Here is a 16,791-nt window from a genome sequence, read left to right as displayed (position 1 = left end):
CGTCGATGCATCTTAGGTTTTTCCGTTTCTTAGCGTGCTTTGTTTAGGACACCGCTTGCGGTCCCAAGACGCTTCAAACTTGCTGAGCATCTGTAAAATGTTTTTACTCCCCACCCCCCTCCTTAATAAAAGTTATTAAGCTTGCGTAATTTTGTTCAAGACTCGTTAATTCAACTTAATCGTCACGAACGCGCGTGCCAGAGCCATATAACTTATTACTCCCTTCGTACCATAAAAAACAAATATAGAACCAATATAACATATTCTAATACTACGAATTTAGATATATGTATGTCTAAATTCATAGCATAGAATGTGTCGCATCCTATACTAAATTGGTTTTTTTTTGAGATGGAGGGAGTACTTGCATATTATTCATGTGAAAACGCTACCTAAAAACGTACCCGCGCATACTCACTCCGTAAAAAAAAAACCCAACCTAAGATGTGATCCATCCTAGTACAACGAATCGACAGACTAAGAGCCTAGATTGAGATTTTTTTTTTGGGACGGAGGGAGTACTGTATATGTATCGATATACTATACTCTACTACTTCTTCCTTTCCAAAATATGAAGGATTTTGGAGGATGCGGCACATCATAATACTAAGAATCTGGATAGAGAGTACGCCCAAATTCATAATACTATAATGTGTCATATCTCTTCGAAATCCCTTACTTTCTCCGTCCCAAAATATAAGGTATTTTACATGGATGTGTGTACAGATTTATTATGCCAGGATGTTTTACATCCATTTAAAATCCTTTATATTTTAGGAGGATGGAGTACAATGTTTTAGGACCGAGGGAGTAACAAACAAGCTACATGACATGACAGTTCAGATTCCAATGCTCTCAACTGAATATTCCATCGAGAAAAAAAAAAGAAGGTTTGCGCCTGATCAGTCGCGCGCCGGCGCAACAGGGGCCGGCAGCAACGGACGGCGATGCGTTTGTCCCGTCCCGTGCAAATGTGTGCAGTGGCAGTGCAAGCATTTTATCGATCGACGCGCGCATGCAAGTGGTGGTGGTCGAGCTAGCTTGTTGGCGGATGCGAACGTGAGAGAGGCGGGCTGCTCTTGTCTGCACAGATGCACGCACGCGACGCGCACGGCGTGTTGTTGCCATGGGTGGTTACGGGGAGGATTGCGCGGTGACGCAGCGCATCCACAAATATACGTGCAATATATATTTAAGTTCTATTTTTATAAGGATTTTACTACTCTACGTTATTTGTTAATGTGCTTAGTCAATAGACAGCGTAGAGATAAAGATAAGTGAGTGTATGTTATGTTTCTTATGACGCTACCAACACACCTAGATCTAAGATTTAAATCCTAGATTTAATACGGGTGTTTGCACTTATGACTAATTATTCTTTTAAATAATAGGTGACGTCCCGTCGACAACGTAAGCGTATGAGTCTGTATTCTATTCTTAAAAATAAAAGTAAACAACGTAAAGAAAATTATTTAAGTGGTAGACGTACTACTCGATATGTTTGTCCAATTTATAAAGTGATCATAGTAGTAATATGTGCATGCGTGCATATATACGTGTGTTTTTTTAAAGATAATGGACACGTGTGTTTTTGAACGTTCATAATACTGTTTTGGGAAAATAATTAGATAATAAAACGAAGTTTGTTGAGAAAACGAGTGAATTAACCAATGCCTTAATTTGGTACTGCAAGTACTACATTGGGATAACAAATTAGAGATCGACGAAAAGCGGAATATCCTTTTTATTTGCGCCCTGACGGATATCTTTCAGTTTGTAACCACCGGATGACGCACGGACGGCTCGGATCATCCCGAAAAGATCAACCGCGGCGCGAGCACGAGACCACCGTGGGCCCCATGGCCCACCGACTTACACAATCTCTCCCACTGCCATGCGGGCCCACACCCGCAACAGTCCAGTCCAGAGAGCCCCGAACTCCTCCAAACCCGGGGGGGCCACACCCTGCCACGTGTCACCCGCCGCGCCTCCCTCTCATCCTCTCTCTCCTCGTCCAGTGCTTCTCCTTCTCCTCCTCGCAACCGAACGCCTAGAAGCGCGCGTCCACCAAGCCACGGACTCCTCTAATTCTCTCTCTTGCTTTCTCTCTCCTCGCTTCCCGGGTTTGATACGTGGTACGTGACGCTTTGCCCTTTTCCTCTCTCTCTCTCTCTCTCTTGATCAGTTTGATTTGATCGGTTCCGCCATTAGCAAACCTCGCCGATTCTCTCTCTCGATCGAACAGGGGTAGGGAAGCGATTAACCGGCGATCGATCGATCGATGCAAGTGATCGCGCTCGGTTGATCCAGGAATTGGAGAGCATCGGCTGATCGAGAGATGGCGGGGAACGAGTGGATCAATGGCTACCTGGAGGCGATACTGGACAGCGGCGGCGCGGCGGGGGGAGGTGGAGGCGGCGGAGGAGGTGGAGGTGGAGGTGGCGGTGGAGGTGGAGGGGGAGGGGGAGGCGACCCGAGGTCGCCGGCGGCGGGGGCGGCGAGCCCGCGTGGCCCGCACATGAACTTCAACCCGACGCACTACTTCGTGGAGGAGGTGGTGAAGGGCGTCGACGAGAGCGACCTCCACCGGACGTGGATCAAGGTCGTCGCCACCCGCAACGCCCGCGAGCGGAGCACCCGCCTCGAGAACATGTGCTGGCGCATCTGGCACCTCGCGAGAAAGAAGAAGCAGGCATGCATCGATCTCTCCCTGTCTTTTTCTTTCTTTCTCGTGTTCATGGTTGATTTAATTTAGTTTCTCGTGCTCTCTGCATGACTGAATTAATTATCTCCGAGATACTTCTGAACTTTCTATTCGACAGAAAATTCAGATTTTGATTTTAAAAGAAAATCTTGTCGGAACTATGTTATACGGAGTGCTTTAACTGTTCATCAACACGATACCATATAATATCCTTTACAAGGATTCAGATAATTTTTAGTGGTAACGATAGATCGGCTAAATTGTCGTGTAGGGCTAGATCAGGCCGTTGGCATGATTCTTTTCTGCTTTCAAGAAAAGATCAGAGTGTTCAATTAATTTCAGATATGATTATAGTCCCTTGTAGATCATGTAGTTTGTATTATGCACCACACACGTTTGTGGAAAGAAGAAAGTATGGCAACCCAACGGTGTCAGTAATGGACGATGAGTGTGCTATCTTTTTTCCTTTTCCAAGAGTAGGAAACAGGATCTTTTTAAAACCACTCAATTGGCCATGCCAAAAGTGAGTTTATTGTGTTCTTTTCGATGAGAAAAAAAATTATGACTGTTCATGATGCTCCTAAAAGGTATTTGTTTCTGAGATTGCCTAAATTTTTATGTGAGCAGCTGGAGCTTGAGGGAATCCTGAGGATTTCTGCACGGAGGAAGGAGCAGGAGCAGGTGCGCCGCGAGACTTCGGAGGACCTTGCAGAGGATCTGTTTGAAGGCGAGAAGGCGGACACCGTCGGTGAATTGGCACAGCAAGACACTCCCATGAAGAAGAAGTTCCAGAGGAACTTCTCAGAGCTCACCGTCAGCTGGTCCGACGAGAACAAGGAGAAAAAGCTGTACATTGTGCTCATCAGGTCTTATACCGCTTACTTTACTCATTGGTGCCATTCTGTATATGCCACTAAATTGCAAAATTTTACTGAGTTCCTTTATTCTTTGTTCTACTTTAGTCTTCATGGTCTAGTTCGTGGCGATAACATGGAACTTGGTCGGGATTCAGATACTGGAGGACAGGTAAAACATGATTGATCTTTTCTTTTCTTTTGAGCAGATATTTCTTATCATCTCCAGCCCTAGTTCAAAAAAAAAAAATTCTTATCACCCCAGCCCTGCATGGTTGCGTATTACTGTTTTTCATGTCTTGCAGGTGAAATATGTTGTTGAACTCGCAAGAGCACTTGCAATGATGCCTGGCGTGTACAGAGTGGATCTGTTTACTCGTCAAGTGTCATCTCCTGAAGTGGACTGGAGCTATGGGGAGCCTACTGAAATGTTAACCTCCGGTTCCACTGACGGAGAGGGAAGCGGTGAGAGTGCTGGTGCGTACATTGTGCGCATTCCGTGCGGTCCAAGGGACAAGTACCTCCGTAAAGAGGCCCTGTGGCCTTACCTCCAAGAGTTTGTCGACGGAGCTCTCGCGCATATCCTGAACATGTCCAAGGCTCTGGGGGAACAGGTTAGCAATGGGAAGCTGGTCTTGCCATATGTAATCCATGGCCACTATGCCGATGCTGGAGATGTCGCTGCTCTTCTTTCTGGTGCGCTGAATGTGCCGATGGTTCTCACCGGTCATTCACTTGGGAGGAACAAGCTGGAGCAGATCATGAAGCAAGGGCGCATGTCGAAGGAGGAGATTGATTCAACTTACAAGATCATGAGGCGCATTGAGGGTGAGGAGCTGGCCTTGGATGCAGCGGAGCTTGTCATAACGAGTACAAGGCAGGAGATTGATGAGCAATGGGGACTGTATGATGGCTTTGATGTCAAGCTAGAGAAAGTTTTGAGGGCTCGTGCGAGGCGCGGAGTTAGCTGCCACGGCCGTTTTATGCCTAGAATGGTGGTAAGTGTTCAATAATAAGCGTAATAGTACTGTATCATATCTGACAAATTTCCACAGATCTTGTGTTTGACTTGAAACTTGTGGTAATCAATTTTGTTTTGTATGTGTGATTTATGTTTTTGGTAATTATTATGCACACTCCTCCACAGGTAATTCCTCCTGGGATGGATTTCAGCAGTGTTGTGGTTCCTGAAGATACCAGCGATGGAGATGATGGCAAAGACTTTGAGATTGCCTCGCCGAGGTCACTGCCCCCAATCTGGGCTGAGGTTGGTTTCTGGATTTCCTCTTCAAATGTATAATTGTTCCCTTCAAATGGATTTCAAATGCTGATGAAATTGTTTGTCATAGGTGATGCGGTTTTTGACCAATCCCCACAAGCCAATGATTCTGGCTCTGTCAAGACCTGATCCAAAGAAGAACATCACCACCCTTGTCAAAGCATTTGGAGAATGTCGCCCACTGAGGGAACTTGCAAACCTAGTAAGCAACAGTTACTTGAATAACTACATTTCCTTTTTTTTTATTCGCAAGGAAGAATAACTGCATTTTCAGCACTTTACCAGTACAATACTAGTAAATAGTAATATTAGATTATAGTTGCACCCCAAAAGCTAATCCATCTGTCATGAACACAAAGTACAAAAAATATTTCAAGTAGTATGTACAATTGCATACTACTTGCAAATATTTCAAGTCACAAAAGTAGTATATACAATGCTTCTGAACATTCTTGTACAATTGCATAATTCATGTATTACTAGTACCTAGCAATAAAATTTGCCTTTTGTTGCAGATTCTGATCATGGGGAACAGGGATGACATCGATGAGATGTCCGCTGGCAATGCAAGCGTCCTCACCACTGTCCTGAAGCTGATCGACAAGTATGATCTGTACGGAAGTGTTGCATTCCCCAAGCATCACAAGCAGTCAGACGTACCGGAGATTTATCGCCTCACAGGGAAGATGAAGGTCTGTCACCAGTCATGTCCTCACTCTGTTTCAGCTTAGCCATGTCCCCACTCTGTTTCATCTTCTGTAACTTGTAACTAACCAAAAACATCGGCTCTCCTTTTGCAGGGCGTCTTCATCAATCCTGCTCTTGTTGAGCCTTTCGGTCTCACCCTGATCGAGGTCTTCTCATAGTTCAATTCTCTGACAACCACCTGATTATTATTCTTTCATGTACAGCTTAACTGACAAACTCATGGCATTTATTTAGGCTGCGGCTCACGGTCTCCCGATCGTCGCCACCAAGAACGGCGGTCCGGTTGACATTAAAAATGTAAGCATCCATCCTCGCCAAATCTTGTGTACAACCGCAATATTTGTGCAAAGAATTCATATCCGTGTGCATATTCATGGTGTTTGCAGGCTCTGAACAATGGACTGCTGGTAGACCCGCATGACCAGCACGCCATTGCCGACGCGCTGCTGAAGCTGGTGGCGGACAAGAACCTGTGGCAGGAGTGCCGGAAGAACGGCCTGCGCAACATCCAGCTCTACTCGTGGCCGGAGCATTGCCGGACATACCTCACCAGGATAGCCGGATGCCGGATCAGGAACCCGCGCTGGCTGATGGACACGCCGGCGGACGCGGCCGCCGAGGAGGAGGAAGCCCTGGAGGACTCGCTCATGGACGTCCAGGACCTCTCGCTGCGCCTGTCCATCGACGGCGAGCGGGGGTCATCCATGAACGACGCGCCATCGTCGGACCCGCAGGACTCGGTGCAGAGGATCATGAACAAGATCAAGCGGTCGTCTCCCGCGGACACGGACGGCGCCAAGATTCCGGCCGAAGCGGCCGCCACCGCCACCTCCGGTGCCATGAACAAGTACCCGCTCCTCCGCCGACGCCGCAGGCTGTTCGTCATAGCCGTGGACTGCTACGGCGACGATGGCAGCGCCAGCAAGAGGATGCTGCAGGTGATCCAGGAGGTGTTCAGGGCTGTCCGGTCGGACTCCCAGATGTCCAGGATCTCCGGGTTCGCGCTGTCGACGGCGATGCCGCTGCCGGAGACGCTCAAGCTTCTGCAGCTGGGCAAGATCCCACCGACCGACTTTGACGCGCTCATCTGCGGCAGCGGCAGCGAGGTGTACTACCCTGGCACGGCGCAGTGCGTGGACGCCGGGGGGAGGCTGCGCCCCGACCAGGACTACCTGCTGCACATCAACCACCGGTGGTCTCACGACGGCGCCAAGCAGACCATTGCCAAGCTCGCGCACGACGGATCCGGCACCAATGTCGAACCGGACGTGGAGTCCTGCAACCCCCACTGTGTCTCCTTCTTCATCAAAGACCCCAATAAGGTCCGTACAGCGCCCTGCATTCTACTTAATCACAATCTCCTGACACATTGAAAAATGTTCTAATTTGTTGGTATCTGAAATTCTGAATCTGAATTCTGCTTCATTTTTTAGGTGAGGACGATCGATGAGATGCGGGAGAGGATGAGGATGCGTGGCCTCCGATGCCATCTCATGTACTGCAGGAATGCAACAAGGCTTCAAGTTGTTCCTCTTCTAGCATCGAGGTCACAAGCACTCAGGTGAAGTCTACATACAAGTTTTACACACTGTAGTGTGATTACTGTAGCATTTACGGCAACAGATGGTCTTATTGGCAATTTCTCGTAAATTCAGGTATCTTTTCGTACGCTGGGGCCTGTCTGTGGGAAACATGTATCTGATCGTCGGGGAGCACGGTGACACCGATCACGAGGAGATGCTGTCAGGGTTACACAAGACGGTGATCATCCGCGGCGTCACTGAGAAGGGCTCGGAGCAGCTGGTGAGGAGCTCAGGGAGTTACCAGAGGGAAGATGTTGTCCCATCCGAGAGCCCCTTGATTGCTTTCACAAAGGGTGATCTGAAGGCCGATGAGATCATGCGTGCTCTCAAGGAGGTCACCAAGGCTGCCAGTGGCATGTAAATTGGTTGCCTGCTGGGAAGCCTAATATTACTCTGAAGCCTGGAAGAATCAGGAGTGCTAGCTTGATGAAGTCTCCTGGCTCTTTAACTGAAAGACAAGACTCTTTTTCTCTCCTTAATTTACAGCATAATCTTATGGACCACTACCACGAACTTACCTTGCAGTGAGAAATAATTATGACACTGCTGATGCTACTGTTGGCTCAAATGTTTATGAGCTGATTCAGTTATATGTATTTTTTCTTTTAATCCTGCACTTGGTTCAAGTACGCATATCATGGCAATTCTCTTAATAATTTCGGTGTTGTTCAGGATTGGATTACTTGGCACGTTCTCTCCGTGGTTTGTGAAAATAACCTAGGACATAAATGTTTTGTAACTTAAGTTTCAGTAAACCCAGTCAAAAGGAAACATACAATTCAAACAAGCTGACTGATAATTAACACTGTATTTCTGACACTAGGTTCATTTTCTGAGACTGTCCTATCGCTGAAACTTTTTTTTATTTTTTTTATTTTTTGAAAGAACTGAAACTTTACCAAGCTAACTAATACTCTCTCCGTCCCTAAATATTTGACGCCGTTGACTTTTTAGCACATATTTGACCATTCGTCTTATTCAAAAACTTTTGTGAAATATATAAAACTATATGTATACATAAAAGTATATTTAAGAATGAATCAAATGATAGGAAAAGAATTAATAATTACTTAAATTTTTTGAATAAGACGAACGGTCAAACATATTTAAAAAAGTCAACGGCGTCGAATATTTAGGGAGCATAAATGAAGGTTAAGTTATATTTCTTTAATAATAACTTACAGGCCACGTGGCACACTCCAATTGGCCGACAAACAAACGCAAAACTGGAATGATAAGGGAAAAATAATCTGCTACTAGTATTTATCTTGCCTACACAACTTCCAGCATGATGCTTTCTGAAACGTCCCTGAAGCATTTACATAGGCAATTGATTGGTTCAATATCTGCTTCCCTCTGCGAGACATGTCTCTTCCCTAATCAATATCAGAACGAAACTGCCACAATTTTACAATATATACAGGGATTGGCAGAGGCCATTGTGCAAGACTGCTTATTGGTTCCAATCAAGAGTGTATACTAACATGGAAGAAAAGGAGGAAATGACCATGCTTTCCCTTGGAGTTGGAGCTGCTAGCAAGCACTCAATATCCAACAGAAAATTCAGACTGAAAGAAGTGACAGATCACAAATTCAACCTTGGAGATCAAGATCATAACAGTGGCCATGTGAGGAAGAAGCTAAGGCTTAGCGAAGAACAATTGACTGTGCTGGAAAATATGTATGAAGCTGGCAGCAATCTCGACCAAGTAAGTTCAAATTTGTGATCTCTGAACATTGATGCATGACAAAAATCCCATGTTTCCTGCTATTTAATGACTGAAATTAGGCACTAAAACAAGGGCTTGCGGAGAAGCTGAACATAAAACCACGCCAAGTTGAAGTCTGGTTTCAGAACAGAAGAGCCCGGTACTTGCATTTCATTCACATGCATGGATTCTAACTTCTAAGACCTCTGAAAACTGAATTCATCAAGATTTATGAACTGCAGTTTTTCTGATGATTGCTTTTGTCGAAAATTTTAGGACCAAACATAAGCAGATCGAAGAAGAATGCAAGAACCTAAAGAGGTGGTTGGAGGGCCTAAACAAGGAGAACCAAAGGCTGAAGATGGAACTGATGAGGGTTTCTCGGCCTGTTTTGACTCCTCACGGCGGCACCCATAATGTGTCAGAGGTTACTGTTACTTGTTTATCTTGCAACAAATCTTCATACGAGACTTTCACAGTGTGAAGAACCTGGCGGTAAAATACATGAGGGTCAATTCAGTGATCTGAATATAGTTTCTGATCAATGGAGAATTCTCAAAGGCCTACAAGATTTTCTCTTTCTTTTTCCTTTTTACAGAATGCGCAAAAAGACTGTATTAAGAAAGGGATACAACAATGGTAACAAGATTATTATTTTTTTTTTTGAGGAAACCATGCTAACAAGAAAATGCTTCCAAAGTGACATAGTCTCCCATGTTAAATAATAAATATGCATTTATTTTTTTTAAAAAAGTGGATGTTTCACTTATTCAGATTTATATGTCAAGGGGGAACAACAGTAACAACCAAGGAGGCACTTTTTTTTTTTGAGAGGAAACCAAGGAGGAACTTGATGGAATAATTTAAAAGAAAGTGTCAGCATTTTAAGAATTGCACTCCAGGACCATGGGGTTGAAATTTAGTACCTCCGGTAATAGAAGGTACGGAAATTTAGTGCAAATTTTAGTACATCTCAACGACGGTAAAATTTCTCTTTCTCTTATGCCATTGATCATTGTAAAATGGAAAGCTACTAAAACAATATACAGAAATATCCCCCGTTATAACTTCAGGGAATAATGTCTTGGCACCTTCCTGACAGTACAGATGCAGAGCTGCTCCCTATAAAGTTCAGAAAATACCAATTAGATTGCTCTATCTGCAGAAAGAATATGAACTGAAAAAAAGGGCAGTAACTCAGTCCATTGCATGCATGCATATGCGAGAATTCCGAACTTGACCTTCCAAAATTGACAATGTCTCACCATTCGCCTACTCTTAAGCACCACCACCACAAAACAAAGCGCCTCCCCTTAATCCTCTCCTATCCACTCCTCTCACCCCTCCTCTCAAGCTATAAAAGGAGCTCCCAAGAACACGAAGCATCCATCGATCTCCAAGTCTCCACCCATCAAGATTGCAGTAATAATCCAAGCTCAATAAACGAGCCAATCCGTCGAAGAAGGAAGCAGCGGCGATGGCGGCGAGGTCCGGCGAGGTGCGGGCGACGGTGCTGGGCATGGCGGTGCTGGCGCTGCTTCTGCTGCTCGGCCACCACGCGGCGGCCATCGAGGCCAACGTCGGCGTCACCCGCCAGGCCAGCTTCAGCCTGAACGGCGGCGCCGGTGCTCGCGCTGGCGCTGGTGCTGGCGCTGGCGCTGGCGTCGGCGCTGGCATCGGAGCTAACGTCGGCGTTGGCGCTCGCGCCGGCGTCGGTGCTGGCGTCGGCGCTGGCGTAGGTGCGAAGGTCGGTGCTGGCGTCGGTGCGAAGGTCGGTGCTGGCGCCGGCGTTGGAGCACGCGCTGGCGTTGGTGCGAACGTCGGTGCTGGCGTCGGTGCGAAGGTCGGTGCTGGCGTCGGCGTTGGCGCTGGTGCTGGCGTCGGTGCGAAGGTCGGTGCTGGCGTCGGCGTTGGCGCTGGTGCTGGCGTCGGTGCGAAGGTCGGTGCTGGCGTTGGTGCGAAGGTCGGCGCTGGCGCTGGTGCTGGTGTCGGCGCCGGCGTCGGCGCTGGAGCTCGCGTTGGCATCGGTGCTAACGTCGGTGCTGGCGCTGGTACGGGCGTCGGCGCTGGCGCAGGAGTCGGCGCTGGCGCTCGCGCCGGCATCGGTGCTAACGTCGGTGCGAACGTCGGCGCTGGTGCTGGTGCTGGCGCTGGCGCTGGTGCGGGAGTCGGCGCTGGAGCTCGCGCTGGCATCGGAGCTAACGTCGGTGCCAACGTCGGCGCCGGCGTCGGCGCTGGTGCTGGTGCTGGTGCTGGCGCTGGTGCGGGAGTCGGCGCTCGCGCCGGCGTCGGTGCCAACGTCGGTGCCAACGTCGGCGCTGGCGTCGGCGCTGGCGCTGGAGCTGGCGCTGGTGCGGGCATCGGCGCCAACGTCGGTGCCAACGTCGGCGCCAACGTCGGCGCCGGCGTGGGCGTGCGCGCGAACAGGCAGAACAGCTTCAGCATGAACAGCGCGTGACCGTCTGATACCACCAACCCCGGCTGGTTGATCCTTCACACGCGGCCGCATCAAACTGATGATTCTTAGTCCGGCTTCGTGTTGATCTTCCTGATTAATTTTGTTCGTGTGTTTTTAATTATTTTTTGTTAATCTCTATTTGTTGCAGTTGCATGCCATGCATGCAGGCTTTTTTTTCTTTCATCGAATCATTCAGTGTTCTTGTGTTTGTAATCTCTTGTTCTTCTTCGTAATCTCGGAGATATATAAATATATATATAGCGATTTTAACTGTTATTCGTTTTGCCTCTCATAACTGTCAGTCATGAGAGATTAATCAGCATCAGCAATAAAATTAAAGAGACCATTCATCAGAGAGAGAAAAAGGAGAATGATCCATAAATGTCTATCAAGTATTTATAGCGGAAAGCATAGAAAATAAACAGGAGAATGCTGTGAATAATCTGTGATATATATATGGTACAAACTGCGACACTGTGAGTGACTGAATACAGCAATGGCCGGATCTCGCCTACACAGCCAACAAATAGTGGTAGTACATGAAGACTACTCTCTCAAATGACAAATCTAAATGCCAATTTGCTGTGACGTCATATTGTATCATACTATTATATGTGTTGTGCTTATTAAAACACAAAAAAAAGAGCTATTCCTTTCATCCCAAAATAAATTAAACTAGTACTAAGTTAACTTATTATGGGACGGAGGTAGTAGTGGGCAGCTGGGCATGGCCTCAACTCTTCTGCAATACGGACCCTTAAGCAAATAGAGCCCACATGTCAGCCACAGTAATGCAGAGAATCTCGTTCCAGTGGACACACATTGACACATACTACGTACAACACGTATGTGGTTTTATGTATACTACTACTCCCGTATACGTACGTGTATACACTAGCAGTATGCAAAAAAAAAAAAAATACTGCTATGCTAGATACTGATCATGTGCTCATTTGCGAAGAAACTTCCACGGCCCCCTGGCTGCTCCCATCCTGCAGAAATTCATAAAACATTCAGTAATTAGATCAGTCATGCTGCAGTTAAACTTAAAATTGCTTCCAAATTATCGAGAACAAAATTTAAAATTCAGGCTGATTTTATTCAGACTGCAAAATCACGAACACAGTTTGCACAAGAATGCACATCTTAGAGTGTTAATCAATTACCTCCAGGTGCTAGCAAATGCTCTGACGCTCATGTAGATGGCCAAGGCGATCCAGATCCCGACGAACCCGCCGTGCGACGAGAGAAGAACCAAGCACGGGATCGTCACCGCCGCTACGCCGACCTGCAATTGAATCGATGCATCGCCGCATTGTCAGTTACATGGTGTCCATTTTAACTTTTTAAGGTTTAATCGATTCGAAAAGTTTAATTAAGGCAAAGGTTAATGTGTTCGTGCCATGGAGTATGCAGCGAAGGCGTAGTCGGAGGCGCCGAAGTTGACGCCGTCGAAGACGAAGGCCAGCGTGTTTATCGTCTGCGTGCCGGCGACGAACTGATCGATTTAGAGACAATCGTCATATATCTTCATGAGACAATTTTTTACTTAATCTCTGAAGATTAATCTGTTCCTGCTTATGATGAACATCTCACCGGAACGCCTCTGTGGATGGTGCTGATGACGACGGCGTCGCTGGTAAAAACGCCGGCGCCGAACCACATGCCGGCAGCGAGGAAGGCCGTCAGCCCAACGCCGAGGACGACAGCAAGCTGCAACACGCGGGCGGTGGTCACCGCCACCTTGTAGTGATCCTTCTTTGCAAACGCGCTGGCAAGCAAGGCCTGAGATTGATCGATCAATTTAAGCCAAATTAATCAAGCAGCCATGCATATCATCGGAATGTAGCTAAGCTAGGTAGCTAGCTAGCTAGCTCACCTGGCCGGCGACAGCGAGGCCGTCGGCGAGGAGCGATGAGGCGAGCCAGACTTGGGCGCAGATCTGGAACGCCGCCATGGCCGTCGCGCCGTGGCGCGCCGCGAGCGACGCCGCCAGCGTCACGCAGAACGTCACGGCCACCACCCTCGCCAGCAGCAGAAACCCTGCAGCATCACATATTCAGATCAATCACCACCAGCTTCCTCACCTCTGAGATTTGCTCTGATCCAAAAAAAAAAATATCTCGAGATACCGGTACCTCATGGTATCAAATCGTTTTCGATTGTTGGATACTCCAAAACGATTGAGTACCGTAAGGTACCGTTGTAGCGATACCGCGAGATAATTTTTGTTGGACCCAAACAAATCTATTCACCTTTACTTCTTCTACTGATCTACTCGGAAGGGAAAAAAAAAAAAGGAAAAAACAGACACTGCACTTCACTGTCCAAAAATGCCGTGCCATTTTTCTGCTTACCGCATCCGAGGAAACGACGAAACTTGAGTGATTTTAGACTGGACGGGATGACATCGACCTTCCTCACGAGCTTGCACAGCATTATCAGCGTGATCAGGTACCTGAAATATTAGGACATATCACGCGGTTAATTTTGGGGAAATTAGTGTTAACATTAGTGGATATAACGGTCTGACAAGTGACAAGAGTGATCGATCCTTACTGAGAAATGACATGGGCAATGGCTGCACCGACCACACCAAAACGGCAGGTGAATATCAGGATCGGATCCAGTGCGATGTTCGCTAGGTCGCCGGTCACTGTAGAAAACGTAATGATAAATCAGTCATTAATTTCATTGTTAGTGGTAGCTAATAAATACGAGTAGGATGTTTTATACTTACCAGTTGCATATAAGGGTGTCTTGGTGTCCTTGAATCCTCTGAAAACACCTTGCATTGCCAGAGACAGCAGCACGGCCGGAGCACCCAGAGATCTCACTACCAGGTATCGCAGTGCAGGGATCATCATTGGTGAACCCTGTCATTAATCGACACAGTAATTCAAACACCGGATGCTAATACAGCAATAACGAATAATCAAAAGTAAAAGAATAACCATTTTTTTCCTGTAGAAAACTGAAAAAAAATGCAAGTTATTTTCGGGGGACGCACTGGATTCACCAGTGGCCTTTGCATCTTAAAGAGGGTGATGAGAAAGCTGTGAAGATTGGGTACCAAAAATTGAAAGTTACCATTATGAAATTCTACTCAAAATCTAGATAGAGTTGGAGAATATTGAATTCCAAGTATTGAATTGTTAATTGAAATCTTTTGTTGTGAGGCTTGTTCTAGATGTGTTTGTCGTCTATTTGTCTTCTATGGTGGTGTTTGCTTTTGAACTTATTTGTAATCGCGATTGTTTGGTGATGTAATATTGTGGCTATGTATATCCTTCGAAATGTAGAGGCCGGATTTTATTTAAAACATCATAAAAAAAAAAGAAATCTGAAAACGAGCAGAAATGAGTATATATATATATACTGACCGGCTTGACGCCCATGATGCGCAGCAGCGGCTTGCCGGCGGCAACGAGGAATACGGCCTGGAGCAGACCGAGGAACGCGCCTACGATCAGCGCTGACGTCACGGACGGCACGAATCTCCTCCTGCATTTGCCGACGCCGACGCCGGCGGCGGCGGCCTTCTTGTCGTCAGTAGTGCGCACCGCCGCCGTCGAGACCTCGGCGCCATTGGTTTCAGCTGAATCCACACCCACCACCTGCTGCTTCTCCAGATCCGCGACGGCGGCGGCACTGGCACCGTGGCCTTTGGCGTCGTGGCCGTCGTCGTCGTCGTCGTCGTCTCCGGCGGCGCCCTTGCTGAGGATGGCGTCCTCCTCGGCGACGAAGGAGGTGGTGACGCTGACGAGCGGGTAGATGCACACCTTCATGACCTGGTTGAACACCGCGATGGCGACGCCCACGGCGGCGATCTCCACGGACCCGATCCGGCCGATGAACGCCGTGTCGATCAGCGACGCCAGCGGGTCGGCCGTCAGCGCCAGCGACGCCGGCACGGCGATGCGCAGCACCTCCGCGCCGAGCTCGTCCAGCCTCAGCGCGCTCCTCGCGTTCAGCACGAACAGATGCAGCCCCGTCCTCCTCGCCCCGCCCAGCAACGATGTCGCCGTCGGCGGCAAGTGGTCGCCATTATCGCCGCCGCCGCCGCCGCCACCGCCGCCACCGCCGCCGGCAGCATCAGCATTCTCGGTCGCCGGCGGCGCCGCCACCGCCACCATCTGTTGCTGCTGCTGCTGCTCGGTCACCGGCATGTCGCCGGAAGCAGCAGCTGTCACTGTCGCTGTCAGCTGGTGATCCGCCTCCATGGATTCGGGAGCTGATGAACTCCTCGCCATGCAGGTGTTGCTTAGCTCGTCGATCTGCATGTAGCATAATGAGTGCCAAATTAACAAGGACTAATTATCATCAGCAACTTGCTAATCCGAATGACCGTACGCGCAGCTTACGTGCTTGTGCTGATTAAGGATGAAACAGCGTGCTTAGTATCATTAATAATGTGGATGCAAATTAACAAGGTAGAGAAAGACTAACCAGGGATTAATTTGAGCAAGATCACCTAGAGGAAAGCAGCGGTTTTGGAGCCGTGGTGGGTGGTGGCCAATTGGTTCACTCAGCTCGGCTTAAATAGATCCAAAAATCAGGGGAGTCTGTACGTGTTCGTGCCTGCACTAGATGTAACCCGACCGGCCGTACGAAATTACGAATGGAGTTTGTATCTGTGGACAGTGGACACAGGGAGTGGCCAGCAGCAGGCAGCAAGGGAAGCTTGTATGGTAATACTCCCAACCTAGTGCCGGATGGAAGCAGATCCTTTGACCTAACTGTGTAGTTGTCACTGATATGTGAATTAATCCTACTTTGTTGTGGTTTATATATCAGTAATTCAACTGCACAACAAGTAGGTAAGAGGATCTCTTTCCGTGTCGGATAAGATTTATCTTATTAGTATTAAGAATCTAAACAGATTTTCTGTTCCAGTAGTAGGTTATTATATTTTGTTACGAAAAGAGTATAGTATAAGAAAGCTAAATCATTCGCATGTGAGACCGTAACAAAGAGGACTACTCATATACGAGTGACTCAGGCTTAATTCAAATCAGCACAATTTGGTTTAGCTTTTCAACGACACGTAAAGTGAGATAAGACATTAGCATATAATTAATTATAATAAACTTTAAAGATGAATTTATTTAAAGAAATTTATATATAAACAGTTTTTGAAAAAAACATAATACTATTTAACAATTTGTATAGTGTGCTAACGGAATGTGAGAAAATTGTAGTTTAGAGTTGAAGAAAATAAAATATCTCAATTGTATGTGCAGCAACGAGGGAGGATGATGTGCTCAATGTCTTGACAATTAATGATTAGATTTAAATACTGAAGTTTCGTATTCTATTTGTTTTAAAATATAAATGATTTTGGTTATATATGACACATTATAATACTATAAAATTAAATAAAAAACATATTTAGAATCACATTACTAAGTTAAAATCACTTATATTTTTGAACGAAGAGAGCGACGTATTGCAAAAATGCCGAGCAGCGCAGTCGCCATCGACGGCAACTGGTCA

At 47.0% G+C, this 16,791-nt stretch overlaps 4 protein-coding genes across 6 annotated transcripts; 2 read left to right on the top strand and 2 right to left on the bottom strand.

The window, feature by feature from the left end:
• The first annotated feature begins 1,992 nt into the window (after positions 1-1,992).
• Positions 1,993-7,889, top strand: LOC127784772 (probable sucrose-phosphate synthase 1). 2 transcript variants are annotated; one of them, XM_052312152.1, is made up of 13 exons: positions 1,993-2,135; positions 2,246-2,692; positions 3,332-3,570; positions 3,667-3,730; positions 3,864-4,556; positions 4,706-4,825; positions 4,908-5,039; positions 5,353-5,529; positions 5,638-5,691; positions 5,780-5,842; positions 5,932-6,867; positions 6,979-7,106; positions 7,201-7,889. In XM_052312152.1, the coding sequence occupies exons 2-13, from the start codon at positions 2,339-2,341 to the stop codon at positions 7,487-7,489; spliced, it is 3,249 nt and encodes a 1,082-aa protein (XP_052168112.1). In that variant the 5' UTR covers positions 1,993-2,135; positions 2,246-2,338; the 3' UTR covers positions 7,490-7,889. The 2 variants fall into 2 exon arrangements, with proteins under 2 accessions (XP_052168112.1, XP_052168104.1); XM_052312144.1 differs by having other exon boundaries at positions 2,052-2,135; positions 2,212-2,692.
• Positions 7,890-8,612: 723 nt separating this feature from the next.
• On the top strand, positions 8,613-9,321 carry LOC127759870 (homeobox-leucine zipper protein HAT3-like). Its single transcript, XM_052284088.1, has 3 exons — positions 8,613-8,837; positions 8,918-8,997; positions 9,114-9,321. The coding sequence occupies exons 1-3, from the start codon at positions 8,613-8,615 to the stop codon at positions 9,319-9,321; spliced, it is 513 nt and encodes a 170-aa protein (XP_052140048.1).
• A 927-nt stretch (positions 9,322-10,248) lies between these two features.
• Positions 10,249-11,346, bottom strand: LOC127759859 (uncharacterized). The gene has a single exon (XM_052284079.1). It carries the CDS (start codon positions 11,344-11,346, stop codon positions 10,249-10,251), a length of 1,098 nt encoding a protein of 365 aa, XP_052140039.1.
• Positions 11,347-11,658: 312 nt separating this feature from the next.
• Positions 11,659-15,791, bottom strand: LOC127760491 (protein DETOXIFICATION 42-like). 2 transcript variants are annotated; one of them, XM_052284770.1, is made up of 10 exons: positions 15,745-15,791; positions 14,679-15,572; positions 14,036-14,171; positions 13,855-13,951; positions 13,653-13,753; positions 13,175-13,338; positions 12,892-13,080; positions 12,698-12,793; positions 12,462-12,583; positions 11,659-12,287 (listed from the first exon to the last, which is right to left on the bottom strand). In XM_052284770.1, the coding sequence occupies exons 2-10, from the start codon at positions 15,546-15,548 to the stop codon at positions 12,245-12,247; spliced, it is 1,818 nt and encodes a 605-aa protein (XP_052140730.1). In that variant the 5' UTR covers positions 15,549-15,572; positions 15,745-15,791; the 3' UTR covers positions 11,659-12,244. The 2 variants fall into 2 exon arrangements, with proteins under 2 accessions (XP_052140730.1, XP_052140721.1); XM_052284761.1 differs by having other exon boundaries at positions 14,679-15,774.
• Between the last annotated feature and the right edge of the window lie 1,000 nt (positions 15,792-16,791).

This window comes from Oryza glaberrima, chromosome 1 (genome assembly GCF_000147395.1).
Source record: "Oryza glaberrima chromosome 1, OglaRS2, whole genome shotgun sequence".
NCBI classification, from domain to species: domain Eukaryota; kingdom Viridiplantae; phylum Streptophyta; class Magnoliopsida; order Poales; family Poaceae; genus Oryza; species Oryza glaberrima.
This window is presented reverse-complemented; position numbering and strand designations above follow the sequence as displayed.